General features: G+C 49.6%; 5 protein-coding genes across 5 annotated transcripts; 3 read left to right on the top strand and 2 right to left on the bottom strand.

The window, feature by feature from the left end:
• Positions 1–125: 125 nt before the first annotated feature.
• Positions 126–1,153, bottom strand: KRP23_6379 (Ethylmalonyl-CoA decarboxylase; the record flags this gene model as incomplete). Its single annotated transcript, XM_067891564.1, has 2 exons — positions 126–280; positions 358–1,153. 2 exons carry the CDS (start codon positions 1,151–1,153, stop codon positions 126–128), a joined length of 951 nt encoding a protein of 316 aa, XP_067745908.1.
• A 157-nt stretch (positions 1,154–1,310) lies between these two features.
• KRP23_6378 (uncharacterized protein) lies at positions 1,311–2,909 on the top strand (the record flags this gene model as incomplete). The annotated part of the gene is made up of 1 exon (XM_067891563.1): positions 1,311–2,909. The coding sequence occupies one exon, from the start codon at positions 1,311–1,313 to the stop codon at positions 2,907–2,909; it is 1,599 nt and encodes a 532-aa protein (XP_067745907.1).
• A 229-nt stretch (positions 2,910–3,138) lies between these two features.
• KRP23_6377 (Myotubularin-related protein 2) lies at positions 3,139–5,401 on the top strand (the record flags this gene model as incomplete). The annotated part of the gene is made up of 7 exons (XM_067891562.1): positions 3,139–3,489; positions 3,560–3,627; positions 3,695–3,893; positions 3,953–4,177; positions 4,247–4,347; positions 4,438–4,842; positions 4,930–5,401. The coding sequence occupies 7 exons, from the start codon at positions 3,139–3,141 to the stop codon at positions 5,399–5,401; spliced, it is 1,821 nt and encodes a 606-aa protein (XP_067745906.1).
• Positions 5,402–5,446: 45 nt separating this feature from the next.
• Positions 5,447–7,976, bottom strand: KRP23_6376 (uncharacterized protein; the record flags this gene model as incomplete). The annotated part of the gene is made up of 8 exons (XM_067891561.1): positions 5,447–6,142; positions 6,219–6,260; positions 6,332–6,562; positions 6,628–6,679; positions 6,759–6,872; positions 7,296–7,420; positions 7,490–7,550; positions 7,609–7,976. 8 exons carry the CDS (start codon positions 7,974–7,976, stop codon positions 5,447–5,449), a joined length of 1,689 nt encoding a protein of 562 aa, XP_067745905.1.
• A 112-nt stretch (positions 7,977–8,088) lies between these two features.
• On the top strand, positions 8,089–10,174 carry KRP23_6375 (uncharacterized protein; the record flags this gene model as incomplete). Its single annotated transcript, XM_067891560.1, has 2 exons — positions 8,089–9,102; positions 10,067–10,174. The coding sequence occupies 2 exons, from the start codon at positions 8,089–8,091 to the stop codon at positions 10,172–10,174; spliced, it is 1,122 nt and encodes a 373-aa protein (XP_067745904.1).
• Positions 10,175–18,139: the final 7,965 nt, after the last annotated feature.

Here is an 18,139-nt window from a genome sequence, read left to right as displayed (position 1 = left end):
GCCCAAAGCACCATTTCCCCCCAAGAATACAATATTGATTTACTTACTTGATGGAGCTCCTACCCAACCCATTTCATACAAGAGATGCACGACGAGGTTGCGTTGAAGGCTGCGTGAGACGTAGATTACTGTTTCTTCTTTTCCAGAGCTCCTTCCAGCGCTTCAAGGTTGGCTGGACCGCCCCAAAGTGACTTGAACACATCATGCTCATACGACAATACTGCGTCCAAACTTACGTCGTCAGCATGATTGATCACACGCTTCGCCCCATGTGAGACCGCTGAACAACATTTAAACGACGATGTTAGCATACCCGAAATAAACATCATCGATTGGCAAGCAGACAGAGGATGATACCTGGCGCAATCCCATCAAACGGGAATGCAAAGCTGCAAATTGCTGCATCTGCACCATCGCTTTCAGCATCGAAAGTAAAATCCGCAAGTTTGAGTTCCAACGCTCGCTGGCCCGACAGCTTTTCCGCGGTGCACAACAAGCGAAGGGCATTTTGCCGCCCCACAATCTTGTACAGCCTCGCACCTCCACCCCACGCAGGCGATACACCCATGCGCACTTGTACAAACTGAATCACAGCTTTCGACTCGAGGACCCGGAAGTCGCACGCCGTCGCCAGCTCAGCGCCTCCTCCATATGCCCCGCCTTCAATGCACGCAATGCTCACAAGCGGGAGGCGTCGGAATCTCGTCAGTGTGTCCACCATCAATGCCCCCATCGCAGCCCCCGCTTCTGGCGACGTCAACTCCTGCTGCGCAACTCGCAAGTCTGCACCAGCGCAGAACCAGCCGCCGGTGCCTCGCAGCACCACGGCGTTCAGCTTGCCGTGCACCTCCGGGTTCTCAAGCAGCGCCACAATGTCCGCCAACTCCGCCATCATCTTGCCACTCAGCGCATTGCGGGCCGACGGGCTATGGATCTCTAGCACCGCCGTCTTCCTGAGTATCTGCAGCGCCACTGGCAGCGACGAGTGCACATTGGACGCTGAGCTAGCGGCAAAAGGCAGGTGCAGAGACACGCGGTCGTCGCTCCTGCCAAGACTGCGCAGCACCTCGCGACTTCTGGCCACGAGCGCGTCGCGGTCATCGGTCAGATCCTTCACGAACGCGAAGAGCTCTTCGCTAGCAGAGACCTCCATCTTGGATTGAAAATGACCTTCAAGCATGGAAGCATACAAACATCAAGTCAGCAAAAGGTGTTGAGATTGGTCGAAAACCAACCAATTAAAAAGAACAATTTTGTTTTGATTACATGTACTTGATCTTTGTATGGCTGTTCAAAGCATGCATTTTGCGATGGAAGAGCCAAGCCAGACGGAGTTGAGCCCGCCGCAGGACGTGGAGGCCGATGGGGACGACCTGCTGACCGACAGCGGTCGCAACTGGAGCCCGGACGTGCTGCTTGAGCTCGTGAAGATCTGGCGCCGCGTGTTTCTGGCGCATCCGGACTGGAGCCGCGTGCAGCGCATGCAGACCGTGTACGACGCCTTTAAGCAGACGGTGGACTGCTCCCAGCGGTCCCGCAAGGCCGTGGACGACAAACTGTACTCCATGAAGCAGATGTACCAGTTTATCGCCCAGGTGAAGGACCAGTTCAAGCAGGGAGGGCCCGACAAGGCACAATCGCCGTCCTGGTTCGAGCTTACCAAGGAGGAGCGCCGCGTCGTCCGTACACTGCACCGTGTGCGCATCCCCAACATTTCTCTGGAAGTGTACAATGTGTTCGACAGTGTTCTAAGTCCCAGTGCTGTTGCATCAAGGAGAGCTACGTTGGAAGGTGCTGCAGCGAGTACAGCTGTGACGCAGGGAGCGTCTGCTATAGGAGACGGAAGCAATGGCAATCGTGCCTTGACGCCTGCGAACTCGGTATCTACCACGACGAATGACGACTTGCAGGAGGCTACACAGGAGATTCTGGATGTGAAGCGGAACTGGAGCTACGACGTGACTCTGCAGCTAGCGAGAGTCTGGAACAGCGTCCACAAAGAGAACCCGGCGTTGCGTGGTGCTACGTTGAGCTTGAATGTGTACAATGCGTTCATGGCGGCAGTTGGCGGGTCTAACCGCTCGAGGAAGGCTGTGGATGACAAGATGCACTCGATGAGGGAGATGTACCGCTTCATGAAGAACTACGAGACGAAACGGATGACTTCCGGAGAACCCAAAACCCCGTGGTTCGATCTCACCAAACCCGAGCGACGAGCAATCCGAGCTGCCAATAAGATCCGTGTACCGAATCTAGCGCCGGACGTCTACAACGAGATCGATATGCTCATGACGAGAATGAACCAGATTTCCCCGTCAGAGACTGCTATCGAATCCGCATCTACACCCATGCCACCCGTGGATCTGGATGATAGCCTGCACAATTCGAGCTTTGTCTCACCGACGTATATTTCCACGAGCAATACGCGTGTGACTTCGTCTGCGGGACAACCTTCACAGGGCAATGCGGCTCTTGGTCAGAATGGCAACGGCCAGCCTGGTCAGGTCACTTGTGAGTGCGGTGCCAAGCGCCTTCTTGAGATTATTCCGGCCGTTGTGAATAACAACGGTAGCCTGCAGCAGCACCACCACCAACATCACCACCAGATCAGCAGACAAACTCCTATCACGACCGCGCAGAATGTTCAGACACCCAATTATTATCCAGTTCAGCAAGTCGCAGTCCAGGGCACACCGAAGCGGCAGCGAACGATTCAAGAGCAGCTAGTGTCCATCCAAGGCCCTAGCGCCACGACCAACTCAGGGCCAATGGACACGCAGACAGCGCGCGAGTTCATGGAGCAGATGCGTTTATCGATGGCCCAAGATCGCGAGGAGAGACGACAACAGCACGTCGAGCAGATGAGCGCGCTACGTGAGATCGCAGCGCTGTTGAAGCAGCGGAGGTGAGGGCCTAACGTTGAGTAGTACTTCAGCGCAGTCAGCGTTATTTGTCGAGACGCCCCTTGGTTTTGAGATGCAATCGTAGCCACAATCAGGTTCAATGCTTTCGGTGTTGTCGTTGGCAGCAACAAAAGTGCACAAAAAACGTCCCTCATTCAATTTTATATATCGCATACAAACTTTAAGATAGGTTTGTGCACATGGACACATTTTGCTTCAGTTTTCAACGGACGACATGTCGGAAGAAGACGCCCAGAGCCGCCTTATCGGGGAGACGGATGTGCTGGCGGCCATCACGAGCGAGTACCTGGACGAGAATGCGAGCAAGAAGGACACGGCGGCGGCCACGGTGTGTCTGGGGCGCGTGTTCATGACCACGTTCCGCTTCCAGTTCGTACCGGACGAGCACGAGTACGACCGTGTGCGACGCCACCTGCTGGATCGAGGTGAGGACGAGATCGAGAGCTTCTTCCTCATCCCGCTGGGCTGCATCTCGTCTGTGAAGAAGAAGAATTCCATCGTGGAGATATTGACCAAGGACCTGCGGCAATTGTCGTTCCGGTTCGATGTCGTGGAAATCACCAAGGTGAAGGGAGGGGATCGTTTGACGTAGGCTCAGCAGGATCTTATTGCTATTTTTCGTTGATGTTGCGTAGATCTATTCGGTGCTGACTACGTACGTGTTCCCGGACAAAATCGAGTTTTTGTTCGCCTTCTATCACAGGTGAGATGGATGTTGAGGGGATTGTGGAGGGTGTTGTATTGTGCTGAATGAATTGGTGTGCTGTTAGGTTGTCGGAGAATATGCTCGAAAAAGAGCCTCTACTTCCGTGCGTTCTGGATTGGGACGTCTACGACGACCGAACTGAATGGGAGCGGCAGGGAGTCTTTGACAATGAGAAGTGGAGGGTTTCAAACTGCAACGAGAACTTTCGCGCAATCGAGACGTATCCAGAACGGCTTGTGGTGCCTGTTGGAATCACGGATGAGGTTCGCCTGGCATGGATAGATCTGTAGCTGTGTTGAGCTAACAGTTTGACTTCTGCCAGGTTCTTCTGGATGCAATGAATTTTCGCTCTCTGGGAAGAATTCCGTGTTTGACGTGGCTCAATGGGGCAAATGGGGCCACTTTATGCCGATCCAGTCAGCCGAAGGTCGGAATGTCGAAGGCCACTTCACCGGCTGATGAAAGCTTAGTTGCGGGAATCGCTTCTTCGAGTCTGTTACAGGACCAACTGCAAATTATTGACTGTAGGCCTATGTCTAGCGCACTGGTACGTTTTGCGGCAGATGGAGAATCGTCTATCTGAAGGAAGCTCATCAATCTTCGCCTTTGCATCCAGGCAAACCGGGCGAAAGGATATGGCGTTGAAAGTTCGGTCAACTATAAGAACTGCACCGTGACCTTTATGGAAATCCCGAATATTCACTCCATGAGAGAAAGGTACGATTCTGATAGCGTTGGGTGGTTTCTGTGTCGCTAGTTGAAATTGATAACGTTTGCGTCTTGTATTCTTTGACGGGGTTTCACCAGTATGAAAAAGCTGCGCAACCTATGTGCGTCACCATCATGCGACAATTTGCGATGGCTGGGAAGTATTGAGGACACCAAGTGGCTGGTATATATTCGTCAGATACTTAAGTCGGGACTTCATGTGGCGTCATTGCTCAGGTCTGGAGAGTCTGTACTTTTGCACTGTAGTCACGGCTGGGATCGTACGAGCCAAATCGCGTCGCTCGCTCAAATTTTTGTGGACCCATACTTTCGAACGTGGAAGGGATTTCAGGTGCTCATCGAGAAAGAATGGCTGTCTTTTGGACACCCATTTCATCTGCGGCATTCACACGGTGAGAAAGCTGACACTCAGGAGTCGCCAATCTTCATTCAATTTTTTGACAGTATCTCGCAGCTCGTTCGGATCTACCCCAGCTACTTCGAGTAAGTGAGCCTGAGCTGCAATTGCTCTTACCGAAATTGTGCAACAATGACTGACGATTTCTTGTGGTGGTGGTGAACAATTTGCAGGTTTAATGAAGGGTTGCTGCTGCTCTTGGCTGACGCTCTCCACTCATGCCGATTTGGAACGTTTTTGTTCGACTGCAAAAAACATCGTCTGGAGGCAAATTTGGAGAATCGGACAGCCTCTGTATGGACTTGGGTAAACGGCTTCCGCCCGCAGCTTACGGAGCAGACTTTTGTTCCGAAACAAGTCTTGAACCCTCCTCTGACTGGGTTGTTGAAGCGCGTCGCGCTCTGGGATGCCATGTTCATGCGCTGGTCAGGTCAACCGCTGGTGCAAGAACCTCAAATGGTGACCAATTTCTTTTCCGATAATGCAGAACGCACACCAACGTGGCAGCTGCCTCAAGGCACCGTGAACGCTCTGAATGTTGCGCTTACAGTCAAGTACCGCGAAGCACGACTTATACAGGAACTCGAAAAGCGAATTACAGATCTAGAGGCGAAGGTTAAAGGCCGGAGGGGGTCAAGACACTAGACGATGCAACTGCGGGAATCCACCAATTCATATCAGCAATGGTACCTATTCACCTAAACTGCTTCTTCCCCACATCTTAAATATCGCCTTCTCGTGCTCAAGATCGCGTCGTTCTGCCTCCAACTGATCAAGGAGGTGCCACGGCATTTTTGCTGCCAGCAGTAGCTGTCGCTTTCTCTTCTGGTGGTCTACTTTGCGCATTGAATCGTCGACACGTTTGAGCTGGACTGCCATGTGACTGTTTTCATCTATCCTCGCTGCTTCCAGGATTTCCCTCTCCTGTCTTTTTGTCAACAAACGCCGATCATGTTCGCGTTGCTGTTGTTGTACTTTATCAAACGAATGCTCGACTTCACGGAATACAGGGTCAAAGAGCGTCTTCATCTGCTCGATTTGAGCTGTGGCTGCTGTTAAAGCGACTTGCTCTGTAAGGTCATGAATATGGTCTCTAGTGTCGCGCTCCATTTCTTCATCGTCAAGCACTTGATCACTTAGTTGAATGCTCTGCAAACGAAGCCGCCACTTGTCGTGAACTAGAGCAAGGATATCTGTGGTTCCGATGCAAAACACTTCCTTTTCTTTGGCTGCTTCCAGTACGTTCTGGGTCCAGTGGGTTCCTCGCCAGCGATTGTCACGCTTTCCATTGGTTCTGTAAAACTGAACCTGCCACCTTCGTCTTGTTTCAGCTATGTTCTGACGCCTTAGCACTAGTTTTTCCTGATACCTGAACCGACATTCACGCTTGCATACAAATTAGTTAGATTCAAAAGGACTACACCATGAGATGTCCGGTTTACTGTAGCTGGAGTGAACATACCTCCCAGTAATCAAGAAATTCTTCATTTCGCCACACTTCAAACTGTGCAGCACAAACCACGGCAATTTAGCATGTTTTCAACTAGAAGAATCACAGCTATTCATTGGGTTTACCCGCCGCCTCTTCTCCTCGAGCGCGTAGATGCGCTGCTGAAACTCAATGAGCTCCTTCTCCTTTCTCTTAAACTCAAGACCGAGCTTGAAAACAGTTCCAAGCTTCATCTTGGTAATTAGAGCGCGTTGCTGCTTCATTTTCGCCTCCATTTCTTCCACCCACCCATGCTCTATGGCGCGGGGAGATACTCGCATGCGCTGGGTCTGCATGTCGAGGTAGATACTTTCCATCTGCGAGCATAATACAGTGATGAGCAAAACCCATTTCTTGACGAACGGTGCCCGCAGAAGCTTACATCGTGAATCTGTTCGTGCTGGATAAAGTAGTCATATTCTAGTTGTGCTACGCTGTTGGAGATAACAAAACCACCATAATACGGTGAGTTTCTTGAGAACGCGCGACCCCCATTCACCATATCTATCTTACCGCTGCTGCAGCTGCTTACGATTTAATCTTGCTTGTAGCTTGTCACGTTGTACACGATGCCACTCTTCTTCTGCTTCCAAGACTGCCATAAATTCGTGTCGATTTGCAGTTTCCCTTTCGCATAGCAGCGTATCAATTTTCATTCGAGCCATCATTCCTCGAAACATGCGCTGGATCTCAACTGCACTGCTTTCTAGACGTGCGGCTCTTCTTCGTGTTTTCTTTCGTGTCAACGTACCCCGAACCAGGCGCTGCAAATTGGTTGCTCTCACTTCTAACCAGCGAATATCCGATTGCTTCCTTGAAGAAAATCCGCGCCATATTGATTGAATATGCAATGCAGCAATCTCTCTCTTATAATATCGACAAAACTTCTTCGAGAAGTTCATTCGGATGATAGACTGGATCTTGGCCGCATTATAATATTCCCAACGCTTCCACGTAGGTATGACCCTCATACGAACGTAGTAGCCTCGAAACAACGCCTGCAATCTCGTGACTCGAATAGTTCGATTCACGTGCCAAATGCGAACCCACCGCCTCGACAGGTATCCCCGTGCAATGCGTTGCATCAGCACCACTGCCTTCACTTGGCGAAAGTGAAACCTCCAAAACCGACGATGCATGTGCCCTTGCCACCACTTTTGCAGCCGGCGCGCTGCCTACAAACAGTATAATTTATATTTTCAAGTCCTTCTCATCAGTAAGAAAATATCCTCTTAAGTCTGTACCTCTGTGTATCGCCGCTCCAACGCCAGCATATCCTGCACAATCCGCGGCCGAATCTTCTTCCTGATCAATGCACTGTTATAAACAGACGCAATCAACGACACAAAACAATCACACTCACTTCTTCACTCGCTGTCGCAACTTTGAATCTTTCATGAGCATGGCCAATCGCTGATTCTCCATCGCGTAGATGCTGCCCGTCTTCCTGTTGTTGTTATTGCTGCTCTCTGCAGCTTGGAGCGCCACTTCCTGCTCGTCCGTCGGCATTTGCCGAAGCCTCCGCACCTCTGTCTTCTTGTGCCACTGCAGCTGCTGTTCCTTGAGCTCCTGGTCCAGGCGCGTGGCGGCGTTGCCCAGCTCGTACTTGTCCTTGACGTTCTGCTTGCGCATCTTGTCCAGCATCTCCACGCGTTCCTCCTCCTCGCGCTGTACAACCACTTCTGCCGCGCAAATCCACGCCGCCTCCATGACCTTGGTACTGCTCTTCATCGCGACGATTCAAGATATAGGGCTCTGATAAAAATATTACGTTAACCAGTTTTTTTTTAAGGTGAGCGATCTTTAACGCGAGGTCATTTTGTACCCAGCAAGAAGGTCCAGTATGGGGGCGCGGGCATCACGCGATGCTGGCGCTGGCGCTGCGGGTACGGAAGGCCCGTTGGGCCAGCAGGACGAGCGGCTGGCGGCGCGTACATGGCGCACGGGCGAGCCGTTCACGCTGCTGCACGACGAGGGCTTCGTGGTGGAGAAATACAACGAGATTTTGGCAGCCTCGAGCGTGCAGACAACACCGAGCAAAGCGCTGGAAGAGGCGCAAACGACGGTCTCGGGGATGGACGAGGCGCCCATGGATGAAATGCAGCACGCGACGGACATGGCGCGCGTCAAGCTGTTCGCCCGCACCCTGCGGGAGGAGGGTGCGACCGGGGACCAGAGCGGCTCGCAGCCCGCGTCTCCGTCCGCGACGGGGGCGATCGCGTCAACGCTGATGTCGTCTACGAGCAAGGAGAACCTGCCCAGCGCTTTGGCTGGAATGCTAGGGAACACTCTGTCGAGAGAGTCGCCGGAGAGCCTCGACAACGAGAAGCTACGGGCTCAGCGAGACGAGCTGCTGCAAGTGTACTTTGAGCAGATTGCTGCAAGAATGAAGCTACACCAAGCATCATCATCAGAGGAGGAGACGTTGGAGGAAGGTTTTGGTGCAGTTGCAAGAGATTTGACAGCATCAGAGTTACCTGATGACGATGGGATGCCATCGTCTTTAGGAGTGACATTACCATGCGGGCCGGTTGTGGGTGAGCGATGCAAGATTTCGGAAGGTGTGACAGCAGCGAGCATTTTTTCGGTCGGGTCGCTGCGGATGCAGCTGGAGATGCTGCGTGAATTCCGCGTTTTCAGTCCGCGGCTGTTCGAGAACGGGACGATGGCGCTCGTGCAAACATTGCTGGACAGCCCGCCTTTTGTACTACAAGAAGTTGTTGCAGGCTCCCCCGAAGATGCGCTCTTGAGCGATGTACACAGATTTTGCAGGGATATATTGTACCCTGAAGACGGAGGGCAAGTGACATCCCAAGTACAGCGACAAATTGCCCTTCTGCTTTTGCTGTCAGTCGGAGTGAGTAGTGGGCGCGTCAGCCTGCTGCTCGAATTCGTTGATGAGCTGCTAGCTCTGCCACGTGAAGCAACTTTTAGTGAAGCGCTTGTGCAAGGCTATTCATTTTCTGCATGGATAAAGGTGTTCATGCAGCGAATGCAGTCGTACCGCATCGATTATGCCTTGGGGACGTTCGAAGAGAGCACATTCGTCAAAAAGCTTACGGTGAAGACACTTCCCGGTGAAATAAACTCCAGAGGCGACGAAAAGCCAGATCATGGGTTGCAAGATATGGGCGCTAATTTCTCCTCGAGTTCCTTGGCCACGGATGGAAGTTTTATCTATACGTGGAGCTTGACGAAAGGTTTAGCAAAGATTGGAACAGGTCTCAATTTCACTATCGCCGGAAGAGTATATGCCGAGACTTCACCAAGTGTATATTTACAAGTTCTTGAGGTGAAACGAGTCTCTCGAAAGTTGATCTATGGATTTGGAGAAGATGCTAAGGATGTGTCTGAAGTCGCGAGAGAGAAAATGTCGAGACTTCGCTCTCTCTTGCCCACCAACTCGTCGAACGAGACTGTGCATGCCTTGTTTAGTGGAACTGATGATCAAGGGTCGCTTACGGCATCCAAGCTGCTCATTTCGTACTGTGTAGGAAAGTCCCAGGATATATGTGTTCTTGACGATGGAGAGATTTTTGCGCTTCCCGTGGCACGTTCAGATAACTGCTTTGACGATGTGATAATCAATCGAGCGTGGTACGGCAGCTTCGATGTTCTCAATGCCGCAGCACTATTGGAATTCCGGCAGCAGCTTGAAGAGAAGAAAGCTCGTGCTGAGGTGGAAGGTGGAGAACGAGGTGTTACGTTAAACCGTCAGCTGCTTGAACAGCTCCTAACTCTGTCGGGAATTTCACTGGAAAACGTTGTGAATTCAAAGAAGCTGGTTGTGGTTTTTGCAAGTGATGATGATGCTAACGTAGTGGGAGCACAAGTCCTTGATGAAGATGATCGATTTGTCGACGTGGAAGAAAGACGCTGTGATTCGTATTATTCGAGTCTACTATACTGTGACGATTCACTGTATCTGAGTGTGATGTATCCGGGGTTAGGCACAAGCGGATTATTTACTGATGAAACGCCTGGACGATGCCGTCAACTGTTGCGTATATCCCCACAAGATCTTGGTTTTCTGGAGGCCTTGTCAGTGAGAAGTTCATCCTCTGCCGTCAATGCATCCAGTGCTGATGCGAACCGTGGAATGCCATTTTACGCGTATGCTACAGAGGGCAGATTAATCTACGAGATCAACGTCGAGGCTCGTGCAATTAGTGTGAACGTGATCAACCCGAAGACAGCGCCAGGAGGGGGTAAAGATCTCTTCGTAACGCGCAAATTCATCTTAAACGAGAAGTCGGTGCACTGTTTTGAATTTGTGCTGTGTCTAGCGAAACTTCGCAGCATCGTTGTGAATCGTGAAGATGAGCTGGAAATGCAGTTGCCATTATTTTACACCAATGGTGCTATACTGGGAATGCTGATCGTAGATCCAATCGCACCAGAAAACCCTTCGACGAAGAATCGCGTTCACAGCGTATTGTTTGATTGTGAAACCGGTCAGAGTAAGGACCAGCATAATAATGGCGAGAGTATTGGCTGCCTCGAGCGCTGTCTTCCATGTACGTCGGTGTGCTTCGATGCAAGGAACAACTTGTTGTGGTTATATGACGAGAATAAGAGGGTTCTTCGGTCGTACCAAAATTCGGGAAAAAGAATCCCCTTAGATGAGAATTCTATTCCTTCTGACTCCATTATCCAGACGCAAATTGGTCGTGGTGATTATATAAGCTTTGCTGAAACAACGGCATTTTCATTGCTGAGCTTCTTATATAAAAATGCGATCGCAAGTGATTCAACTGGAGGGCAAGCTGGGGAAGACTTTGGTTTACTGACACGGATACCATTTGCTGTGGACGTCGATGTTACGACGTTTCAGTTGCTGCTGACTTTCATATCAAAGTATGTCAATGTTTTTAAGACGAATGACGCGTCTATCATTCAAGTTTATATTCTGCAAGCATGCCTTGGGATTCTAAACAAAAATCTGGAGAGATTGCTGCTCCTTCCAAGCGATTCTTGTAAACAAGAGTCACTTCATATATTGAAGGATGGTTTATCGATTCCTCTAGATAAGCTGTTGGAGTTCTCCACTGAAGAAGTTGGCAATCAAATTCCGGAGAATGGAGGTGAAGCATTGTCGACGTTAAAGGTTGATGAAAGAAGCCGACTTCAAGTAGCATCTGTTGCATTAGATCTGTACACAACATCCATTCGCATTTTCCAGTCGGATGTGAGCAAACAGTTTGCCCATGTTCTTAAATATTTGCAGCTGTGGCAACAATCAAAGGCAACTAAGATGGAGCTGAAGATTTTAGCACGCCTCCTTGCTCATCTGTGTACTCGCGTGGACACCATTTATTTATCCATGGTGGCGTCAGATGACGCACTAGGGCAATTCTTAACGCTGGTCGAGTTCGCAGTAGCGATGCAACAACAACAGCTCCGGTTTGTCTACGCTGGTCAGGCTAATCCAACCCAAGGTTTTGAGCACAGTAAAGAAAGCTGCTTTGAGTTAATATCTCTAGTGAATGCGATCACCCAAACCTCGTTCGTTACACTTGCTTACACTGGTGATGAGCTCAGCCGTAGACCGTTTGATATCGCGGTTGTGATATTCGACACGATTCGAGACGCTTGCTCAAGTATTTGCAGTGATTTGGCCGATCAGGTGAAGCAGCAAAATTGCCAAACCCAGTGGCTGGAAATGGAGAAGACGCTTAAGGATGGATTTGTCGGGATTTTGGCGCCTGTCATACTGTCATCTGGAGTAGCACTATTGCGAAGTCACGAGAGCGTAAAGGCCATAAGCTCCCTGAATGACGGCGTCGAAAAAACATCAGGTTTGTTGGATACAGTTATCGGTTGTACAGCATGCAAGACATCATCCGGATCTTCACGTTTACTTGAATTTCTCAAGGAAAATTCGTCGAAGTTGCTGAAGTTAATGGTGAATTTGGACATTCTCGTTTCAATGGTAGACCCATCGAAGAGAGAGCATACTGTGGAAAATGTATCGACGGCGCTGAAAACTGAAACGATGGAGTCATCCCACGAGTATGAAAATAACATGGACGCACTGACGGAGCTTCAAGTTCCGGGGGCTACTCGGATGGTGATCACGTTCGATCCAAGATCGCGAACTGAAGTTAATTACGACTACTTGACTTTTTGCAAGGATAAGAGTCAAGGAGAGTATTACGGGAGTCAGTTTTACTCGGGACGTGACTCTGAACAAAACTGGCCTGGAGTTGGTGACAACCCTCCGTTGATTATCGAAAGCGATCACTGTTTTGTCTACTTTCATACAGACGGGTCCAATACTGATTGGGGGTACAAATTCACGGCGACAGCTGAGATTTTGGAAAAGACGAAGAGCTTGCAACAGCACTGGATCGTGTTTCTACTGGAAAGCGTAGTCCAACTATTGGACGAGAGCATCAGCCTGCTAGTTGATGGGACTGCATTTACTCCTATCGAGGAGATGGAGGTTTCGAACGAGCAGTATCTACTAAGTGACTTGCTGAAAAGTGGTGTGTGTTCAGAAGACAGCAAAAATGCAGAGGTGCTACAATTGCTACAAGACTTTGTGGATCCACCTGAATCGTCCGACGCGGAGAAAGTAATCCAAGCCCTTCAAGTGCGGTCAGGTGCAACTCGCCCAAGCTCGGCTATAGCGCGGTCATCATCGTTCGATCAAATCACAAGCTCTGCGCCAAACAAATATGTGAACAGCGCCGTTCGTGCGGTAGCAGCCGCAATCTTGCATCATAATATGTGGGGAATGGATGCGTACGCTTTTACACAAAATTTGCGTGAAGATATTTCTGAGCAACTCCTTCGTGGCTGGAAAAACGCGCAGAAGATGCGTGATTGGTTTCATCTTGGTGACGCCGCGGATGCCGGTATTCACGGGCAGATGGTGCCCAATCGACGGCGTTCCGGACGACTACGACGGCAACCGTCCGCTTACAAGGGCCTCTCTGAAGAATCGCTTGCCATTTTGTGCGACAACGTTATCAAGCGTGCAACTTTTTTACTGGAAATTACGCCGGTATCGTTTGCCTATGTGACGGGTGCTAAACGGAGGTGGGGCCTATTGGCCAAGTATGGCCATGCCATTGGCAAACAGTGTTCATCTGATACGCAACTAGACAAATGGTATAATCTATTGGATGAGCTGCAAGCTGCAACCGAACTACGCAGCCTGTTTCAGTACAGAAGGTCGTCTAGTGAGCGCCTTAAGCATGGCCAAGCAAAATCGGTCACGGAGCAGGTACTAGAATTTATTCAAAGTGACGTAGATGTGTCGGAACTGCGGAAAGTGATCGAAACTCGGAATCAAAGGGCGGCGAGCCGCGCACTTGGTATGGAGATTTTCATCCAGACATTAAATGATTGTCAAAGCTCACGCCTGAAAGGAATTCTGCTCGAGTCTTTCGCCGCTACCTTGAAGATTTTTGCTGTCACAAATTCTCCTGCAACTATGTCTGTGTCGCCCTCGACTAGTGCATCAGTGTTGGACTCTTTTCCAAGACTGCATTTCGATACTCTACTCCCAGGATGCGACGAATCATTGCGTCAACGAATTGCAGAAGCTTTTGGCAACTGTCTTGTCATATTTGCTAAGCAGCTCGTGTCAATTAGTGATGACAGCACTTGCTCTGGACTAATTACTGGTGTTTTGAAATGCTGTGCGTTGGATTACGATTTGGAGGACTCGTATCTGCTGCAGGAGAGCCGGGTGTTGCCGCAGATATTGCATCTGCTGTCGTCAGACTCAGTTCCGACCAGAAATGCAGCACAATCGCTTTTAGGTGTACTTCTTTCTCGTTTTATTGCTGGACGAGTCGAATCGAGCCCTGAAGAAGGTGTTGATGAGCACGGATCTAGCAATGCGCATGACGTATCAGCATTTCAGACTCAACTTTTTTCTGCAGTTGGTCATCAGCTGGAGGGTATCGTTTCTATAGTCAAATCATCACCGAACCCAGGCAGCGATACCGACTTGGAGAAGTCATCTCCTCAATTTCTTCCCGAAAATTCGCCTGGATTCACTGCTCCATGCTTACAACGCAATGTCGTCAGCTGGAATCATTCTATTATGCTCTGGATTTACAGTCCAAGCAAGGGTCCATTGTACGCTCTCAAAGTGGGCGATGAAGTTCGTCGAGGTCCAAGCTGGGTCGGTACTGACGAGCTAGAAACTGGTGAGGCCGAAATTGGTACCGTTATCAGCATCCCAACGCCAACGAAAGTTCATGTTCGATGGAATTCCTCGGACCTAACCTCCCAATGTGAATTTGATCCGAAGAGTGGTATTTTTGACGTAGTTTTAGTCGATGAAGGTGCAGGAGGCACAGTTTTCTTCAAAGGCAACAAGAATACGATCAAAGATACTACGGCGGCGAATCCATGGAGCCACCTTGGTTTGTTTTTGACTGATAATCGAATGCTAGTCTACAAAATTGCGTGCGGTTCGGACAAGGAAAGTGTGTTTGAAACGGATTGTGAATTGGATGCTGATCAGTGGTCTCATGTTGCTATCGTGCAAGACGAAGACATATTGAGGGTGTATGTGAACGGCTCAATGGTATCGCAACATCTACTCGCGTCATTTCTAGTTTTGAACGGGAATGTCGACCCAGCTGAATCCGCTATCATCGAGGCAGCGCATCCCCTTGAAGACTCACTTGACGGATACTGTCCAGTACATATCCCTGGTGCCGTCAAAATTCGTTTGACGTTTGATCCGTTGTGTGATATTGATGGGTCTACAGGGTTTGTGCGCATTTACAAAGATGCAACATGCGTGGAATATTGGGGCGAAGACAAATATACGGGCAAGTACAGCGACCCCGAGCGAAATTTTCCTGGTGCTCAGAGCAACCGCGCTCGTAGTCTCCAACAGACACAAGAGACGGATGATGTGGATATGAACGTTCTTGAGATCCCGGCGGATCGATTTTTGGTGTATTTCCATAATGAAGGAGACACTAACAGTTGGGGATTTCGGATTCTCGCATCACCTGAGTTCGCTCCATCCGATGGCGAGCATTTCAGTCCAGTGCCACACTTAAACCCGTATCCATTCTACTTTGGTGAGACGCCAGGCCGGGTCCTGGACCACCCTGCTGCTAAATGTTGGATTTATCAGCCGAAGGTGCTGGGCTACCCAATTTCAGAAAGTGATTTGACAGAGGAGATCCAGGCTAGCTACCCGTCGTCCGAGATTGTTTCAAACTGGGTTCCGTCAGAAAGAATTTTGCACATACTAGGGCTGATCCAGACGTGCGCGGAAACTTCATTTGGTCGGAGCCTCATTGGCACCCAAGAGAATCTTGCAAACCTCATGTATTTATCGTTTGATGATCGTATGTCTGTAGAGGTTCAAGTTGGAGGCATCCGAGTTCTGAAAGATCTCACCAGCGTTGTGTTACCGGAAACAATGGATGCTCAACTAGAACAAGCTCTGCCGCTTGAAACTGACGGTTTCCTGCCTTTTGTTTTCAAACGTTTAGCTCGTTCTCTAAACGTTTGGCGTTCGTATGAGGATGACAAGCAAGCTACAACGCCTGCCAGCAAGGAACAAGATGACGAGGCAGCAGCAATGGGTGACGTTTTAGATTTGCGAATTTCAGCGCAAGGAGAGACAAGCTTGGCGGCAGCTTATATATCGCTGCTTCGCAAGACCGCGGGGTGTTCCTGTTGGGGCGATCAGATCTTTGACTTGGTGATAGCTGGGTTGCAACCATCTCACGAATGGAATAAGCACGATGGCGTGTTCTCTGGACGTGATGTCGGTCCAATGCTAGCATCGCTTGCGATACTAGGTGGAAGTTACTGTGGTGTTTACGTTGGTGGCAGAGTGAGTTGCTGCGTAAACGTTGATGGCAAAGAGATGATTGAGACTGGATACCTTGTTCAATTCCGCATGAAAGGCGGAGTTCAGATTGCTCGGGTCATATTCGATTGTGATCAGTCGAGCACTGTAGACGTGCCATTGACTGACGTTGCGCACCTGGATGATATCGAGAAAGGAGAACTTGCGTCTTTCCTTCAACGAATCACACCTTTTGCTTCGGAGTTAAGGGATTTGTATCAACGTGTACTTGATCTGGCCACTGGTATGTCCCAGGAAGATGCGTCGTACCAGCCAAAGTTGACAAAGAAAGAAAATGTCGAGGTGCTTGAAAGTAATCACCCATATGGTGCAGGAGAAGATATAACCTACTCTCTCAATTTTCGAGGGGCGAGCGAGATAACAGTGCGGTTCGATAAAATGACGTGTACAGCTGGACCAAATGACTACATTCAGTTCATAAAACGGGAAGCAGATATCAACGAAAGTGGCAATGAAGCGAAGTACTGGGGCGAGGAAAAGTACTATGGTGAATCTTTTCCGGGTGTGGGTACAATGCCACCTCTTCGAATTCCGGCTGGATGTGTTGATGTGCACTACTATACGGAAAGTACTTCCAGCACAATTTCTGAGTGGGGATTTAAACTCACAGCACACGCATTCGAAGAGGCCTTGATTTATCCGCCAGAAATTCCACCTCCAATTATGGTAAGTGCACTACACGATATTCGCGCGAGATGCATTAAATCGCTCGGGCAAATTCTTCGATCACGAACACATACGGATATCATCCCAACCTTTGCACCGCTGCTTCCATCGCTGGCTAAGATCGCAACGGCTCCCTGTGACGGGCGTCCAATTCAATCGCCGCCAAAATCACAAATATTCGAGTCGAAGCACCCGTACGCGAATTCGGTGATGGAATATATGAAGGTGACTTTCAGCGGTGCATCCACGTTAACTATAACATTCGATCCACAATCCCGAACAGAACAAGGGTGCGACTATCTCTCCTTTTTTAAAGACAAGTCGCTGACAGAGCGATGGGGCGCTTATCAATACTGTGGAATAGGTACCGATGCGAACTGGCCTGGTACAGATGACCGACCTCCTCTCGTCATTCCCTCGGACTCGTTCACGCTTCTCTGGACCACTGATGGATCAAATGTCGACTGGGGTTGGAAATTTAACGTCACAGCGGATTTTAAGCCTCAGTTTCCTTTGGACAAAAGTTTGAAGCAACTAGATTCATGGTGTTATCGCCTGTTTGAGACCTTGTACGAGAAGGTAAATCATCAACGCGTTCCGCTCAAGAGCGAGTTTGAGGAGTTTGCCGATGATGATATGTCATGCAAGCAAAAGCAAACGAGAGATCCAATTCGTCATTTACTTTCAGTCTGTTGCTCAAAGGTGGCACCTGGATTGACTGAATGGGGTAGCACAGCGTCTAGAAAAGTGCAACATTTCCGCGTCATTGATGAAGATGGGGCAAAGATATATGATGATATGGATCGCGAATCGAGTGTATTGGTTGGACTTGATACTGGAACGGAATTTATCGCTGAAATCCACCCAGATGGTTGGTTAAAAGTGAGCTCTGAAAATGTCAGTCAGCTTGGAGATGGAAATTCCGGCTGGGTATGGCAACGAACAGACGAGATAGTGCACGTGACTTCCTTTTTATCATGTGTTTACGGGGAGGATTTACTGACGTTGGGCGTGGACGACCTCACTTTGGAGAGTAAGCATTCCGTATTAGAAATGGATGAGAGCAATGACGAGGAAAAATCTCTGACAGGTTTATGTTCGCCGTTTGCTTTCGACGAGTTCAAAGGGCAAACAGATCGGATTCAAAGCTTGGCGTATGATTCGCATCGTGCTATGACGACAAAGGCAGCGCGAGATGCTGTTCTTACTTTTCTTTCTTGTGATCCAGCACGAACACCGGTACCACTTAGTGATTTCGGGAACGCGGAGGACATCCTACTACTCCTGTCACACTTGTTCTCAAAGTCAAACTCTGGCGCAGCATATGATAGCCAATCTAGTGTGTTGCTTGCACTACGCAAGCGATTAA

This window comes from Phytophthora ramorum (assembly GCF_020800215.1).
Source record: "Phytophthora ramorum isolate Pr-102 chromosome Unknown Phyram_PR-102_s0005, whole genome shotgun sequence".
In the NCBI taxonomy this organism is placed as follows: domain Eukaryota; phylum Oomycota; class Peronosporomycetes; order Peronosporales; family Peronosporaceae; genus Phytophthora; species Phytophthora ramorum.
The sequence above is the reverse complement of the archived record's forward strand: the minus strand, read 5'-3'. Positions and strand labels throughout refer to the sequence as shown.